The 17,827-nt window shown below is 57.7% G+C and overlaps 1 protein-coding gene across 1 annotated transcript in view; it reads right to left on the bottom strand.

Annotated features, from left to right (window-relative positions):
- LOC133768153 (uncharacterized) overlaps positions 1-17,827 on the bottom strand; it is a 94,869-nt gene that overhangs the window by 59,420 nt on the left and 17,622 nt on the right. The window contains exons 6-7 of the mRNA XM_062202528.1: positions 16,671-16,914; positions 16,374-16,482 (exon numbers count right to left, since the gene is read on the bottom strand). Coding sequence (XP_062058512.1) covers positions 16,374-16,482; positions 16,671-16,914 — 353 coding nt within the window. The remainder of the gene's footprint in view (positions 1-16,373; positions 16,483-16,670; positions 16,915-17,827) is intronic.

The following is a 17,827-nucleotide window of genomic DNA, read 5'->3' as shown; positions in this document are numbered from 1 at the left end:
CTGGGCAGTAAGTGGCCCACCCCCTTCATGTCCTCCCCGGCTCCCATGGCCAGAGCCAGCGTGAAACTAGAGGACAAGGGAGGTCAGTGGTGTGGTCCCTGCAGGCCGAGCTCCCAGGCCAGGCAGGGGGAGGAAGAGTGTGAAGAGGGTCTGGGAGGAAAAACCACAAGGTGTGCAGCCAAGGCCAAGGCTTGCCTGGGCTCGGCAGGTTCTGGGGCCTGGGGCAGCGAGGTGGCGTGGAATGTGTGCTTCTGATGGCGGCTCTGTCCCTGTGCAGGAAGGAAAGTCCCAGCTGCCAAGGCTCCAAACAGCTTAGCAAGCTGCCACTCCTCTCTGGAGATAAAAGTCCCCTGGGACCCAGCCACCGCCACTCAGTTAAGTACCGCCTATGGCCGCTCTCTTGCTGCCATGGTAGACTTGAGTGGATGCAACAAGCCACAAATATTCACTTTCCAGCCAAGATCAAGTTTGCCAGGCCCTCGCTTCAAAACGCAGGCGTTTCTTTCTCACTCACTGAGCTTGTCTGTCTCCAGCTTCCAGGGTCTCAGCTCCTCCGCCACTGCCCGGGACCCAGGTTGGCCAGGCCCCACCCACTCACCTACAGACAGTTCACAGTCCCCCTGGCAGGGGGCGGAGGCGTGGGCAGCCTGGCAGGTGGCACTCCGGGAAGGGCGCCGCCCACTTCTGCTGGAAGACCTCACCTGAGGCCTGAGCCGGGCCCTGCCCACCTTCTGGAGGGTGGGAAAGCACAGCCCCTCCCAGCCCTGCATGGGAAGCCCCAGGGCGGACCCAGGGTGGGGCCAGCACATCAGGATTTGCCTGCGCTAGGATTGAGAGCAAACTGCCCCAGACACCCGCAGAGCACAGGGCTCCAGGAATCAGGCGGGGTCTCGGCTGCAGTTGGAGACATGGAGACAGCGATGTCAAAGTCTCCGTGGAAACACAGGCCCGGGGCCTCTACAACCTTGACCAGAGGGCCCTCTCTGTAGCAGCACCTGCCTGTCCACCCCAGCCCCTGCCTGCACCCTCCCCCCAGCTGCAGCCACCTGCGCCTGATGCTCCTAGGGCGCTCCAGGACCCACAGCGGCTCCATCCCCGGGAACCACCTCGGCTCACCGGGATCCACGAATGGGACGCACCCTTGAAGGGTCCTGGGGGCGTGGGCGGCCATGCCCGCTCTCCACCCGCACAAAGTGAGCCCTCAGGGAATGGAGCTGTGCCAGGCCCCAGCACTGCCAGCCCCGCCTGCCCTGCAGCGTCTCCACCTCCGGTGTTGCCCGAGCCCGGTCCCGGAGCCACCCTGGATGCCTGTTCTCACCACCCCCAAGCCTAGATCCAGCCCCTGCCTTCCTCTCCCACGCGCTGCACAGCCCTGCTAGTAACGCACACCCTGCTCCTGCCCTGACTGCCTGGGTGCAGCTCACACAGCGGCCGCTTAAACACGGAGCACACGGAGCACTCGCTTCCAGCCCCGCTCCCAGCCCCTGAAGCCCCACCTCACCTCCTGGGCTGCACCAGGCCTGATTCCCACTGGCCCCTCAGGCCGGTCTCAGCGGTGCCCACACTGGCCAAGTCTCTGGCCTGCCAGACAGGGTCCCACCTCAGGGCCCTGGCCCCACCTCCTTCCTCTGCCAGGAACTTCTCCAGGCGTCCTCCATGCAGCTCAAGCCCTCACCTCCTTGACACATGCCTCCCACGTCACCTCCTCCGGGAAGCCTTCTCTGGCCCTACCCCTGACCCCACCTACACACCTCCATGGCCCCTCTGCTTATTCTCACCTCTCCACACCTGGGTACGGGGTGGGGGGCGAGGCCAGGTACTACCTGCTTCAGTCACTGTGTGTTCATTTCCACGCCTGGGGCTTGCCAGGCATGGAGCAGGCGACACACACACATTGAATGGATGAAAGGGTAGGTGTAAACTTAGACCATGCCCCTACAGTCAGTCCCTTGGTCCCAGGGCCCTGGATGTGGCCACCCCATGGGCACCTTACAGGTGGACCCCAAGATTAGGACGGGGATCCCATGTGCCACTCTGGGACCAACAGGTGTGGGTGCTCATCTCCACTCTCATTCTCAATTTTCTCATCTCTAAAATGGGTCTAGGGGCCAGGGCTGAGGCACAGCCGGTTAAGCCACTGCCTTGGTGCAGGCATCTCGTATGGGAGCGCCGGTTCGAGTCCCAACTACTGCACTTCTGATCCAGCTGCTGCTAATGCACCTGGGGAAGCAGAGGAAGATGGCCCCAGTGCTTGGGCCCCTGCGCCCACATGGGAGCCCTGGATGGAGTTCCAGGCTCCTGGCTTCAACGTGGTCCAGCCCCAGCCATTGCGGCCATTTGGGGAGTGAACCAGCAAATGGAAGATCTCTCTCTTTTTTTCTGCCTTTCCTTCTCTCTCACTCTGCCTTTCAGATAAATAATAAATCATATAAAAACTGAAATAAAACGATAAGATAGAATGGGGGGACCCTAGTGCTGTGCACTGATGCCTGCTTCCATTCAAGGCCACTTCAGGGTGTGCACGAGGTGCGTGTGCAGGGCATTGGGCAGTACCTGACACACACCAGGCCCTGGTAGCCCTGAACTCGCTGTTCCACACTGCTGCTCTTGTGCCAAGGCCCTGGGATTGTGGGCCCAACTGGGCTTACTTGGAGTGTAAGTGCTTCAAGCCAACGGGATCTGGATTTGAATCTTAGCAGCTACCGTCTTCTTGTGTGATGGCCAGAGCCCTCTGGGCCTCAACTTCTCCATCTGAGCAATGGGGGCAGTCTCCGTGTTCCTCACAGCTTGCCTTCCCACACCCACACCACGGAGGTCCTGGGGCTCAGCTGTGGGTGGCCTGCTTCCAGCGTGTTCACTGAGTCCATGGGGAGGGCCATGAGGAGACCTGAGTGGCGAGAGGCCGTGCTGGGGCCTGGCTGAGAGCGCCTGGACTCTGCTCGTGACTTGGGGCAAGTCAGCTTCTTGTGCCTCAGCATCCACATCTGAGAAATGGGTCTGACTGTGACGTGCGAGGGGAAATGGACCCCTTTAGGGGAGCCCGTGGTGTGGAGCCCCCACCCTGTCTCACCGATAGCTCCCGTCACTGCCGACTGCCACAGCTGGTCTCCGGGCCCGGCGCCACAGGGAGTGTTTTGACAACTCCAACACTGTGGTCTCCAAGTCAGGGGTGAGCAGACTGGCTCAGAGATTTCACCACTTGCCCAAGGTCACACAGCTTGCAGGTGAAGCTGGATTTGAACTCACTGCCCTCTCAAGCCTCACCACACCCTTCCTCTTAGCTCTTACTAAGAGCTGGGGAAACTGAGGCTCAGAGGGCTTGACCTGGGACGTGGGTCCTGCAGCAGCCTTTCACCCGGGGCATTCCTGAACCTGGGCAACAGCGTGCCTGGACGCAGAGCTGTGGGGCCGTTACCACCCTGTGCACGGGGAAGGAAAGCTCTCTGTGGCTGCGCACGCAGCAGGTGGAGGCCCAGCCTGGGCCTGGCCGCCACCGGGGGATCGTGGGGTCTCTCAGGGAAGCAGCGCTGGCAAGGGAAGCTGCCCGCAGCCCGCTCCTCCTCCCTCCCTCTGCTTTATGACCTGTTTTATGAGCACAGGCCTGGCTTCCACGTTGCCATGGGAACCAGTCCAATGCGGGCTCCCAGCAGCTTGATCTGGGATTGGCAATTTTAAGTCAGGAGCCAATCTTGGGGCCAAAGGAGGGGGTTGGGGCAAGGGTTAGGGCCTGTGCCCTAGGGATAGAGCCAGCCTGCCTCCCCTCCCCTCGGCTCCAGCTCCTCAGGTGCCCAGCTGGGAGACAAAGGGGCTGGTAGAGCCCCGGAGGGGTCGGGGACACACAGGGAAGTGGGGTGGGCTGCCAAGTGGGGGCTCAGGGAGCCAGCAGAGCTGGACTGTGGGCGTGCATGGTCAGGAACGCTCAGAGACAGAGGGGCAGAGAACACACACACACACACACACAGGAACAGATCTGCACACAGCAGCCATGGGGGGAGATGTGAGCACACACAGACACACACACACAAGTCCTAAGGGATGTGCAGGTACTCAGAGACACACACACGCAGGGACACAGGTAGAGGACACTGGGACGGCCAGAGACCTGTGCTCAGCGGCTGTGTGACCTGGGCACATGGCCGGGCCCCTCCCAGACTCTGAGGACAGGGAGGAATGACAGAGAAACGCCTGAGCAGGCTCAGGCACCTTCATCCACTTGCTCTGTCAAGGTTTATTGAGCACCTACTATGGGCTGAGCTGCAAAACGTGAGCCAGCAAGGACCTACCCTCAGGAAGCTCACTGTTGAGTTGGGAGACAATGAACACACAAACGGACAAGGTTCGGTGGTGAGACTTGCCCTGGAGATAGTAAAACAAAGAGAGAGTGACTTGAGCTGGGATGGTCAGGGGAGGCTTCTCGGAGGAAGTGACATTAGCCTGAGACAGAAGGGTGTGATGGCCAGGGAAGGATGTGGAGAAGAGCATTAGCCTGCAGGAACAGAAGGTGCAAAGGCCCTGAGGTCAGATGTTGGGGAGCACTCAGAGGCCAGTGTACATAGGGAAGGGACAGGCAATGAGTTGCAAGGTGGCGGGGAGGCCGGGTCAGCAGGGCCGTGCAGGTCCAGGTGCAGCTGTAGGTTTCGTTCCACACTAGAAGGTTTTCATCAGGGCATAACTTTGTCAGAATCCCTTTTTATTTTACTTTTTAAAGATTCATTTATTTATTTGAAAGAGTTACAGAGAGAGAGGGAGAGATAGAGAGAGATCTTCCATCTGCTGGTTCACCCCTCAAATGGCTGCGATGGCCGGGACTGGGCCAGGCCGAAGCCAGGAGCCAGGAGCTTTATCCAGGTCTTCCATGTGGGTGCAGGGGCCCAAGCACTTGGGCCATCTTTTGCTGCTTTCCCAGGCCATTAGCAGGGAGCTGGATCGGAAGAGGAGCAGCTGGGACTTGAACCGGTGTCCACATGGGATGCGGCACTGCAGGTGGCAGCTTTACCTGCTATGCCACAGTGCCAGCCCTGATTACATTTTAATAAGCTTACATATTAAAATCCAGGAAGCTGACTGGATGGATACAGGCAGGGGCTGTAGCAGCCTCCAGGGGAGGGACGACCACGGGCAGGGCCAGGGTGGTGGCAGTCGGGGGCTGGCCCTTGACTTCGTGCATTCAGAGCGTTTTCACTGATCCCTTGCACTGCACTGGACCCTGGGAGGCAGAAGCAAACCCAACGGAAATCCCTGCCCTCGCAGAACCTGCAACCCAGAGCGGAGAGAGATGAATGAGTATGTGTTTGTGATGAGTGCTGACAGGTGCAACAGAGAAAATCAAAGCTGGGGGGGGGGGGCTGGGGGCAAGGGGCACCAGGGGGTGGTGGCTTGCAGGTTGAAACAGGAGTCTAGAAAACCCTCACCGGAAAGCAATATTTGAGCAAAAATCTGAAGGTGTGGGAGTGCAATCTGGCAGCAGAGTTCCAGGCAGAGAAGGCAGTGTATGCAAAGGCCCTGAGGCAGGAGCATGCCTGGCGCATGGGAAGCCAGCCAGCAGGAGGTTCATGAGGCTCGGGTAAAGTAAGCCAGGGGGATGGGGGTCACGTCCTGTAGGGGAGCGGGGGAGGGAGGGGAGGAGGAAGGAGGGCTCACTTGGTCAGGGAAGACCACCTGGGCATCTGCAGAAGCAAGGAGATCCCACAGTGAGGGCAAGGGCTACAGATCAGGCCTGGCCCCCACCAGTGCAGGGCGCCCTGGCCAGGGAGGTAGCATCTCATGCTTTTATCCCGCAGAACTTCATCAGTCATAAAAGTGACAATGGAGGGGGGAGGCAGCAGTTAAGACACCACTGCTTGGGGTGTGCACACCCCCTATGGGGTGCCTGGGTTCAAGTCTTTGTGCTGCTTCTCATTCTAGCTTCCTGCTAATGAGCACCCTGGAAGACAGCAGGTGATGGCTCAAGTGCTCGAACCTTGCTCCCCACGTGTGAGCCCCCGGGGGAGTTCTGAGCTCCCTGCTTCAACCTGGGCCAGCCTCTGCTGCTGTGGGCCAATGGAGACTGGATCGGCAAATGGAAGACCTCTTTCTCTCTGCCTTTCAAATAAACCAAAGAAATGAACGAATACCTTAAAAAGGGAGTGGAAGAGATGTCTCCAGGGAGGGAGAGCCCTGCAACTACACTCTCACCCTGGGACAGACCCTGGCCCCCGGCGGGATTCCGGGGGCTGCATTGGAATTCCCTCACCCTCTTCAGGATGTGTTCCAGGGCCAGGGGCCCAGAAAGGGGGTGCACCACCAGCTACACCTGGGCTCGAGGCCCTGAACCCTGCCTGAAACAGCCCTGACCCCACAGTGCAGATCAGCCAGGGAAGCGTGCCCTGTCAGCAGGTGAGCAGAATGGGGTTCCCGGCCAGTCAGCGCTTGATGAGGGCACTGCCTCCCCTGGGCTTTCCAAGGCCCAGGAATGCCCTGGGTGGAGTTTCAGGCTCGGTAGTGTCTTGGCACCGATGGGCAGGGCCTGCTCTGGCTGTGAGCCCTCCCTGGCTGCCCAGCCCTGCCTGGCAGGAGCAGGCACAGGAGGAAGGCTTGTGGTACATAGTGGAGCCCCAACCCAGCCCCCAGGCAGGCCCGTCCTAGAGGGTCCACCAGCACTGTGGCCAGTGGCCATGGTAGAGACACTCTCCCGCCCCAGCCTCGGGGTCCTTGTCTGTCCAAACTGGGTGGGATGCCTGGTGCTGCCTGACCCCGGGGGCTGAGTGAGCCTGAAGAAAGGAGGAAAGCAGGGGTGGGTTTGGTGCCGCTGGTGAAAGACACCACCTGGGACCCCCGCGTCTCCTGTCGGAGTGCCAGGGCTTCAGCTCTGGCTCCGCCCCCAAATCCGCTTCTTGCTGGAGCAGGCCCTGGGGAGCAGCAGGGGGTGGCTCAGGTGTACCTGAGTCCCTGCCACGCATGTGAGAGACCGGGACTGAGTTTCCAGCTCCTGGCTTCAACCTGGCCCAGCCCTGACCGTTGTGGGCCTTTGGAGAGTGGACCAGCACATGGGCGATCTCCCTGTCTGTTTGCCTTTCAAATAAATAAATAAAGAGCTTAAAGGATGAGTCAGGAAAGAGACAGGTGATGGCAGGGTGGGTGCTCAGGTGGGCGACAGTGCCACGGCCGCCTTGCTAGGCTCCCAGGACTCTGTCCGACACTAAAGCTGTGGCTCACATGTGAGCCAGCAACTCCGCATCCAGCTCCCACCCTCCAAAGCGAAAAGCAGATTCTCAAAGAAATATTTGTACCCTGACGCTCCTAGCAGCTGTAGCATCCACAAGAGGTCAAAGAGTGAAGCGAAACGTGGTATATGCGAGTACTTCCAAAAGGTCATGCCAAAATGGAAGGAAAAGAGAAGTTGATTTTGCTGCAAGAGATTTCTGAAACCCACACACAGTCCTTTCACAACACATATTTTCCGTGAACTTTTTGAAGAACCCTTATGTACCTATGACAGAATAGCATTCCGCCTTACACAGCAGTGGTGTTCCGGCCCAGGGGACACTGTGGGTGAGTGAAATAAGCCCGTTACAGAAGCTGAGTCCCATGTGGCTGCACTGACGGCAGGTGTTGTGAGTAGTCACAGCCATGGCAACGGGAAGCCGGCGGTGATGGCCGGGGGCTGGGGTGGGAGGGGAAGGTACCAGTGTTTAATGGGTAGCGTTTCAGTTCTGAAAGATGAAAGGAAGTTCTGGAGATGGACCGTGGGGACGACGGTGCAGCTGTGTTAGTGTACCGGATGCCACTGGGCTGTTAGAACGGTGAATTTTGTGTTTTATCTTACAAGAAAACAATTCATCAAACTCCCCCACTGCATCTGGTCCCTCCCCTGGAGTCTTCCCTGGCACTCTGCCCCTCCCCACATGCCACACCCCCTTCTCTCTGCCCCTGCACCTGCCCCCACCCCCAGCCTGATGACCTCCTTGCTGTTCCCCTAACCCACTAATTCCAGCCCCAGGGCCTTGGCACCTGCTGTCTCCTCTGCTCCATAGAGCTGGGTGGGGGAGGCAGGTCCCTCCTCATCCTTGGAGTCTTGGGTTAGATGTCTGTGGGCCAGGAATTTGGGGGTCTACTTAGCCCCGCCTGTCAGGGGATGGGAGAGAGTGTGTATCCCTGGGACGGATCTGTGTGCACGTGTGTGCAGGTGGGTGTGCATCCTTGCACACATGCATCATGGTCCACGCAGTGCCTGAGAGCTCTGCCTGGGGAACATGACGTCCTGGGCTGCCCTCTGGGCGACGTCCCAGGTGTGATCTGGAGCAAATGCTTTAACCCCTCGCGGCCTCACCGTCCCTGGCAGTAAAACCCGGGGACTGACCAGGCCTGCGGCTGGGGGTTGTGAGACTCCAACAACTGAACACAGACGTGGGAAGCACTTAGAATGGCCACTCGCTAAGGGCACCGTGCAGCCATCATTGTATGGGGGCTTTGCGTGTGTGTGCGTGACTGCCCGAGGACACGTGTTCCCATGGACATGCCTCAGCCACATGCACGCCCTGTCCATGGTTCTGCTGTGGCCATGGTCTCCTCTCTGGCCTCTGAGAGTGAGCGTGGCTGGCTGGGGTGGGGGTGGGGGAAAGGCTGGCAGGAGGGGCTCCTCCTGCCTGGGCCCGGCCAGCTGGCCTTTTCACAGCCCAGTGACTCAGTGCCTCTGATGGGCCAAGCGGCCAGAGAGGCAGCAAAGGGAGGGCCCCTCCTCGGGGCTGCCCAGACCTGCGCCATCTCTAGCGCTGACCCCAAGGACTGGGCTCACATGCCGGCAGTCCTCGGGCCCCAAGGATCCCAGAGAAGAGAGTCGGGTCTGAGCCACCTCTGCGTCCCCACGTCCCTGCAGTCTCTCTTAATGACAGCGAGCACTTCCTGAGGGCCGGCTGAGAGCCAGGCCCGGCTCTACACCGAGATGTGGTCTAGCTTACTAAATCCTCGCTCACGTCAGCTTCCTGAGACAGGCCCTCCCACTACGCCCACTTCACAGATGAGGAACTGAGGTACAGAGAGGCAGACTGCTGACTTGAACCACCCAGCTGGTAAGTGGAGCGCCCTGACTTCAAGCTGCTTAAATGTACATTATATGAGTGAATTGGTGAATGGGAGACAGGAGGGCGGGGTTTGGGGTGGAGTGATGAGAGTGAGAAAAAGATAGAGAATGGTGCTGGCAGAGGAAGGGACCAGCTTGGCGCCCTGCTGCGAGCCCCAGGGTTGCAGGGAAAGGTGGATGGGGCCAGATGGCGGGGGTCTGGGAGGCCGAGCAGAAGGCCTTGAACCGGAGTTGGCTCCACTCTTTGGAGACCTGGCCGTAGTGAGGTGCCATGGGGACAGGCCACCTGGATCCTCTGTTGTGGCTACTTTGGGGCTGAGCCCAGGTCCCCGCCTGGAGGCAGCCAGCCGAACAGCGTGGGTGAGGACAGGAGCTCCGGAGTCAGCCTGGGGTTGGAGGCCCCGTGACCACATTCTGGGCCAGAGGACCTTGGGTTGGTCCCTGAGCCACGATGCGTGTCGTCTGAATCAACTCATTGAAGAGACGAAAGCCGTCACCCCAGTGCCAACACCCAGGGTCAACAAATGGGCACGGGCTACCAAATGGGGACTGTAGCTCCGATAAACCCATTAAGGGCCTCGTGGCAACACATGGAAACAGGTTCTAGGAAGAGAGAAGAGAACTGGCCAATGGGTGCAGCACTGCGGTCAGGGGGAGGGAGTTCTGAGTTCAGCCCAGTGGGGTGAACACAGCTAACGAAGACATAATCTCTATGGATTCATCAACCGGAAGCAATGATGAAAGTTGAAAGTGATACTAATTACTCTGATTCCGTCATCACCTGATGTATACATGGATCAAAGCAGCACATCGTACCCCATGAACACGTACAAATAGGAAATACCGTGTGTCCATCACAAAATGAAATTAAACTCTAAAAAAGGAAGAGAGAGAGCGTGTGCGAGTGAGCGAGCGAGCGGAGAGACTGACTGGAAATGCTGGAGCCAGGCTGGAAGAAGACGCGTCAGAGAGGGAGAATCCTCTGGGTTACCGGCGGACTAGACGCAAGACGGGACGTCGCTTGCTGATGGCTCCATAGAGACTCTCCAGACTGAACAGAGAGAACGAGACTCCACTCCTGCCGTGCAGGCTTCCTAGGTTCTGTTCAGGTTTTGGTGCCCAGGGCCCAGCACACGCTGCCTGCAGCCATTTAACAAACAGGTGCTGAGCCACACAAGCGTCTCCACCCTGAGGCCACAGCAGGGATCCCGACTGCAAGGTCCCTGTCCCCCAGGGCGCCCCTCACCTAGGGGAGGGTCAGGCACCTAAATGAGGGAAATCTCCAGTGGGTTCAGTAGTGACAGCCCCGCCGGGAAAGAGCCCACAAGAGAATCAGGGAGGGTGAACCTGGGAGCACACATCCCGCTCAGGCTCCGGCCTTTGTTCACAACTTGGCCATGGTGTCTGGCCTGGCAGGCCCGGGCCTCCACCAGGAGGGATCCCAGAGACCAGCGGGGAGACGTCTGGGGAAACAGAGCCTTGGCTGGCTCCTAGCTCTTGCCCTTAACTCTGTCCACAGGAACAGTAGGGTCTGCTCTCGTCTTGAGCTCTAAACTATGTGGGCCGTGGGCCGAGGCGCGTCCACATTCCCCGATGCAGACGCGCCGATGTCCCATGTCCCCCAGGAAAAGGGTTCTGAAAATTCTCATGAGATTTCCTCTCCGGAAGCATCACGTGACCTATTCAAAGAAGGGGCTGCATCAAGCCCCATCTGCCCCCAGAAACATTGGTCGAACTCGGCTTAAAGCAGTTCTTCAAATGTTTCACCACCCAAGTCTTTGTGTCAAAGCTTCTGTTTGCATGTCTACCAGTTACTGCTCTTTTGCTACGGGAGAAACCTCAGTCAGCCTGGCTTATGCAACCTGGGGCTTTTGCACCCTAGAAGCCTGGGAGTCACGAGGCTCAGGCTCCAGTTCTTGGGGCTTCCTTAAATCTCTCCCCCTTGCTCTGTGTGTTTGTGGGCTTCACCCCCAGTCTGAAAGGCAGAGAGACAGACTGAGGTCTTCCACCACTGCTTTACTCCCTCAAGTGCCCCCACAACCGCCAGGGCTGGGTTCAGGGCTGAAGCCAGGAGCCTGCAACTCTCCCCTGTGGATGACAGAGACCCAAATATCGAGCTGTCACCTGCTGCCTCCCAGGGCGTGCATTAGCAGGAAGCTGGAATCCGGAGCGGAGCCGAATTCAAAGCCAAGCACTCCAATACGGGATGCAGGCATCCCAAGTACCATCTTAACTCTGGTTTCCCTCGTGGGAACAAAGTGGCTGCAGCATTCTGGGCATCATACTCACACACCCCACGGCACAGAGGAGGAAAAATCTTCTCTTCATCTCGTGATGGACCGATGTCCTGGCCCTGCTTGGACCATGGACTCATCCTGGAGCCAGCCACTGGGCAAGGGGAATGGACACTTGCCATTGAGAGCTGGCCCCTGGGAGGAAGTCATTCAGCTCCCCAGTGCCAATGGCCATGCCTGCTCTCTAGTAACCAGTGTTGCACCTGCCCCACCCCATTCCTCCCTGAGAAACCTTTTTTTTTTTTTTTTTTTTTGACAGGCAGAGTGGACAGTGAGAGAGAGAGAGACAGAGAGAAAGGTCTTCCTTTTTGCCGTTGGTTCACCCTCCAATGGCCTCTGCGGCCGGCGCACCGCGCTGATCCGAAGCCAGGAGCCAGTTGCTTATCCTGGTCTCCCATGTGGGTGCAGGGCCCAAGGACTTGGGCCATCCTCCACTGCCTTCCCGGGCCACAGCAGAGAGCTGGCCTGGAAGAGGGGAAACTGGGATAGAATCTGGCACCCTGGCCGGGACTAGAACCCGGTGTGCCGGTGCCGCAAGGCGGAGGATTAGCCTGTTAAGCCACAGCGACGGCCGAGAAACCTTGTTTTATCCCCAGGCACTTGTGAGCCACTGATCTCAAGGAGGTGAGGCCCCTACCTGGACCCTGGGGGAGTCCTGGTTGGTCCAAAGATCATGAAAACATTGCTGCTCTTCACCAACAGCTGGTTCAGGAATAGCCTTGTGACTTGGTTCTGTCTGATGAGAGGCAAGCCAAACTCTTCTGGGTGAAGCTTTCAGGAAATATTCTGCCTTCCTGATGTAAAGAATAGACTTGGAGGGCAGGGCACGTTTCTCTTTGCCTCTTACCTTTAAACCTGGAATGAGGATTCGATTCCTGGAGGTGCAACAACCATCTTGGGACCATGAGACAAGAACCTCGAAAGCAAGCGCTCCCCTCCCAGCGATGGCAGAAGAGAAAGGCAGAGCCTAGGGCTACAGTGTATCATGGGGCAGCTGCACATAGCCTGGGCTACTGACTCTTGGCACCTGACTGTAAACAACTAGAAATGCATGCCAGTTTCACCCAAAGGCATTCCTGATGCAAGCATAGTGCAAGTTTCCCTGAACCCCAGACCGGTTCTTAGCCGTGTTCTGCACCAGGGCTGCTTGTGGAAGCTGATCGCTGGAGCATCTGCCTCCACGCCAGCAAAGGGCTGCATGTTCCCTGTGTGTGTGGGGGGGGGGGGGGGGGCACCGGAGCCATGGAGGAGCGCTCTGAGCAGGGAGTCTCATCTACTCCCAGGCAGGGCACCCAGAGCTGCCTTCCTGAACACAGACACTGGCTGCGGTTCAGCAAAACCTGCTGAGAACCTTAAATACATCCCCTCTCCCATCCCAGGCATCTCACATCCATCCTGAGGAAAAAGCCAGCATAAGAGGAGAAAAAAAATCCGGAATATAAACACTTTCATCCCAGCCACGTACATAACAGCCAGAAACATTGGATGAGTGTGAATGTTCTATAAGCGAGGAAGGAGGAAAAACTGTCTCCTGTGTGGAATATTACATGGGCATGAAAAATGATGTCAATGTAACGGTATAGGAAAGAAAAGTCAGCTGTAACATTTTATATATATGGTATGATCTCAATTATATAAAAATTGCATGGAGAAAAAATAAACCAGAGAAAAAAACACACTAATATGTTAACAGTGATTTTGCCTGGTGAGGGTTATTATGGGTACTTTGTTGGGAATTTTTCCTGCTGTTCTATATTTTTCCATTCTGGCTATATGTTCTACTTTTATAAGCAGAACGAATAAAATCGACTTTTCTTTTTAAAGCTTCCAGGACCCTCCACTGTGTGAGATCATTGCTATTGTCTGCCCTCCAGGGAAGCAGGTAATGAGGTGCTACCTCAAGGGGGTGACCCCTTCTGCACCAGGCCAAAACACAAACAGCTTCCCAACCCTGCATAGTTGATTAATAGCTTGAAATCCTTTCAAGAGGCAAAGGGAGTGGTGGGAAAGGGGAAGATCAACACCCTATTTTTAAATGGTGACGTCAGTGCACACAGGAACTAAAGGCAAAAAGAGGTACACACCATTCCAGGCCTTATGCAAATCTATGCAGATGAGACACACTCACTGGCTCAGAGAGAATTCTGGGCCTGAGCCTCTACCCAGAACCTGGGTCTCACTGAGAGGGGATGGGCGGCAAGATTGGAGGGCATGATGGTGAGCACTGTTCACTGGTGCCTACTAAGGGTCCTGCTCAGAGAACATTTTCACATCCGGGAGCTCTGCTCACCCTCACCACCACAGCAGTAAGATTATCGTCCCCATATATTTTGAATGAGTCGAGTGGAGCTTAGAGAGCTGTTTGAGGTCATGGTGGGAGCAGTCAACCCCAAAGCCATGGAGCCTTGTGACCAGGCTACACAGCCCTGGGGTGCAAGGTGCAGGGTCGGTCCTCAGTCAAGAGAAGAGATGCAGGCTGCCAGGGTGCAAGGCCATGAGGCCTCCGGGGGGGCGGGGTACGTGCCAATCCCATGCAGACCCTGGTCTCCACCTGGCCTCTGGGTGGGGTACATGCTGGTCCCAGGCAGACCCTGCTCTCCACCTGGCCTCCAGGTGGGTGCGTGCCGGTCTCAGGCAGACCCTGCTCTCCACCTGGCCCCTGCCTGGACCCCTTGCCCACAGACACCTGCTGGCCCGCTCTAACTCCACAGTCAGCTCTCTGCCTGAGTGCCTTCATCAGTAGGTCCTAGACTGACAGCTCTGCCTAAAAGAGTGGCACCCGCCCATCGCTCCCAAGCCCAGCACCCATTCCTGCCCTCCCTGGTTTCTCTTCGCAGCACCTCCCTACTTTATTGCGCATTTGCTTGTTGACAGGTAAGAGCTGCATGGGAGTAGAGTTGAACTTTGGGTTCATCCCTGGATACCTCAGAAAGTTTGTAGAAAACGGAGTTGTAAGATCCATTTCTTTTGGTGCAAACGATGTAGAAATCCATGCAGACTTGTGCCCAAGACCTATGTCCAAATGAATGAGTGGAAAAATAAATGAGTCTCATCTTACTTGGGACCTAATTACACCATGGATAATGATCCAACAACAACATAATTATTATTGGTAGATTATGTTTGCAGCTGACATTTCTGAGCTCATATTTTTACATTCCTTTCCTCCTTTGATCTTCACACCAACCATCCTGGGGCAGGGAACACAATTGTCCCCATTAGACAGGTGTGAAGCCTGAGGCTTGAAGAAGTCAAGGGCACTGACTGCTCAGAATCAGCCAAGCTAGGATTGGCCCAAGCCAATGTGTCTGATGATAGAGACTGCCCATCACATGATGCCCCAGGAAGGCAGGCTCCGCGCCTGCCTTGTTCGTGACCGTGCTCCCTGTGCCTGGCATCGAGTCCCTTTGCCCAGAGTGGGGCGCGTGCCTCAGCAGCATCGGCATCACCTGGGGACTTGGAAGCTGGTGGTTCTCTGGTCCCACTGCAGATCTACTGAGCAACACTGATGGATACTGGCACGTGGGAACCCCTCGTTCATGCTGGTTCCCGGGTGGACAGACGTCCCCAGCTCCACTGCCTCCCTCCCGGGGCACAGCCCGCCATCCAGGAGTCAGACTGAGGATGCCACGGGAACCTGGCCCAGCACCGGATCCTGCGGGCCCCGGAGCTGTCGAAAGCAACGTCCTCTGCTCCAGTGGCAGGTGTTGGATGGATTCCTGTGGCCGGGAAGGCACCAGCCTGGTGGAGGGAGCCGGGCACTGCCAGTGATGGAGCCGGAGCAGGAGGATCTATTATTAATTACCATGTAACATTGATTAAGAGCCCACAGGGCAGCACAGCTGCCAGGAGTGGGGAGGACCTGTGCTCCTGCCTGGAGGGAGAATGATTAGCAACATTATGAAAGGAAATATTCATCCCTCTGCGGCCCTGAGCAAACACCTCCAGGGGTGCGGAATTTTCCTCTCCCAGGGCGCTCTCCTCCCGCGGAGGGGGCAGCTGCCTCCACCAGCCGGGACAGCCTTGCTGGGAGGTGGCCCAGCTGACCTCTCCCCCGCCTACAGCAGTCAGGCAGATTGGCGAGTTGACAGCTCCGGGCCTGAAGCTCTGGGGAGTCGGGGTGGCCCAGTTCAGCCTCTGGAGAAAGCAGTTCAAGGTGCTGCCCATTCTGATTGGGGGAGGGTTAGAGGCAATGGGGATTTGGATGTCAGATTTCCTGAATCTGCTGAAGGCAGATTCTGGGCTGGCAACTTTCCTCGCTGCTCAGCGGCCCTCGTCGCCTCATTCTAACGCCATCTTCTCATCTAGATGAGGAAACTGAGGCCGAGTGGCCACTCCTGCGGCAGTGGCGGAGGCGTGAGGATTCCAGCCCAGGTTCCTCCTGGATCCTTGCCTCCTCCGCTGAGCCCCTCGGCTGTCCTCAGCTGGCCTGTCCCACGTGTCCCCAAGCCTCCTGAACAAGATGCGTTCCAGGGAGCCTGTGCCTGGGGACCAACCCACCCTGCACCCCCTGGAGCTGTGTCCCACACCCAGCTGTTCAGAGCTGCTCCTGGTGAGAGGGAGGGCACCTGTGGGTGGTGGATCCCCTGGGCCTCCCGCCTACACTGTGCGCCCTCTGGAAACCTGAGAGTCAGGGAGCCATCCCCTCCCCTCCCAGTGGGCCTGCTTCTGACCTCTGACCTCCCATTTCCAAGAGGGTCAAGGGGACTGGCCAGTCCCCTCTCACTGTGCGCCATGGCCCACTGCTTCTGCCACACGTTAGCTGGGAAGCCTGCAGCTGGGGTCTACCCTTCTGGGGGACTCGATCTCTCTGTGTGCTCAGCAGAACCGTTTGGCCCAAGAATCCAGCTCTGGAGTCCATTAGTTCAACGACCAAGACGTGGACCAAGTCCTTCCTGCATCCCAGAGCGAGAAGGGCTTCGTGGGCAGTGGTGGTGGTGGTGGTGATGATGACGATGGTCTCAAAACACTAAGTAGCTTCATGCAACCTATGTGTGAGCACTATCAGTGCCACCACCCACCTGACACGCAGGCCCGCAGCCATGGTTTCGTCAGAAACTGAATTCCCAGGGCAGCAGTGCTGGGAGGTGGGGCCGAGTGGGAGGGGTTTGGATCATGAAGGCTCCTCCTCTGTGAGTGGAAAGGGCTGGAGCCTGAGAGGGGGATCTCTTGCCTGCCCATCTTCCTCCACAGGACACAGCGAGAGGTCCTCTCAGACGCCCTCCCTCAGGGTCGCACCTCCCAGCCTCCCCAAGCCCTGAGCCCGATCACCATTTGCAGAGCTCTCAAAAATGGGCCAAGAGGCCCTGGGCGCATACCGGGCCGCCGCCTGAAGTCTCTTGCCTGTGACCACACCACATGAGGCTTGTTGGCACCTTGGAAATTCCTCTATCTGTCACCCAGACCACCCGGGTCCCCGCGGGCTGAGCAAACTGCTCTGTTGCTCGGGAAACCATTTTGAGCTTTGAGGATATGTTTAAGGAGTCCACAAACTTGGGGAGCAGAGTTTCCAAACCGTCGTACTGGCCACAGGTCCCCCGCGAGGCCGAGAGCGCCTCATCCCTGCAGGTGTGCGAGTCAAGGCCAGGTAAGGAATTAGGGGCCGGTGGGGGAGGGGTGAGGAGTGTTGCTGAAGAGACAGAGAGGCTGGGCCAAGTCGGGAAAACAACAAACACACACAAACAAACCCCAAAATGAACCAGTAACCAAGAGCGGCTGCCTGGGTTCAAATCCCGCCTTGCCACATGACCTTGGACAAATTGTCAAACATCTTTGCCCAATTTCCTTGCCTTTACGATGGAGCTCGCAATACTGCCTGCCTCAGTGTGTCGCAGGAAGATTGCGTAAATCAGTACGTGCGGGACTTTCAGCGGTGTGCCCAGCGCGTGCTAAGTCTACAACGCATTCGCTGATTTCTTTCACAACTTTTCATTCTGACTTTGGAGTCCCAGGTTCCAATCAAAACTTCAGCGGACACCACATAAGAAATAGATCAAAGAGCAGCGCTGAGCCTGAAGAAGTGCGGGCCGGGCACACTGGAGGCCTCAGTGAGCCCACGCCTTCCCCCAGCGGCCCCCACACGGCACAGTGGGCCGGCGGGCACACGTGATGACAACGCCCAGGGCCACCCCGGCCCCTCAACCTCACAGGCAGAGTCTGAGGCTCAGAAATGCCCCCTGCTATCAAAATCCAGTCTGCTTGGGCCTCTCCCCATAGGGCATCGGGGAGGGTGGTGGGCCTAGCCCTTAAGATGCCCGCGTCCCACGTGGGTGAACCTGGGACGCATCCCTGGTGCCAGCTCCTGACTCCAGCTTCCTGCCAATGCAGACCCTGCTGATGCAGAGCGGTGACGGCTCAAGTGGTTGGGTCTCTGCCACCCATACAGGAGACCAGGACTGGGGCCCCAGCTCCTGGCTCTGAACCAGTGAGTGGGGAAGGACGTGGTCCCCACGCTGTGGGTGAGGAGATGCGAGCA

The sequence above is a fragment of the Lepus europaeus genome, chromosome 10 (genome assembly GCF_033115175.1).
Source record: "Lepus europaeus isolate LE1 chromosome 10, mLepTim1.pri, whole genome shotgun sequence".
Taxonomy (NCBI): Eukaryota; Metazoa; Chordata; class Mammalia; order Lagomorpha; family Leporidae; genus Lepus; species Lepus europaeus.
This window is presented reverse-complemented; position numbering and strand designations above follow the sequence as displayed.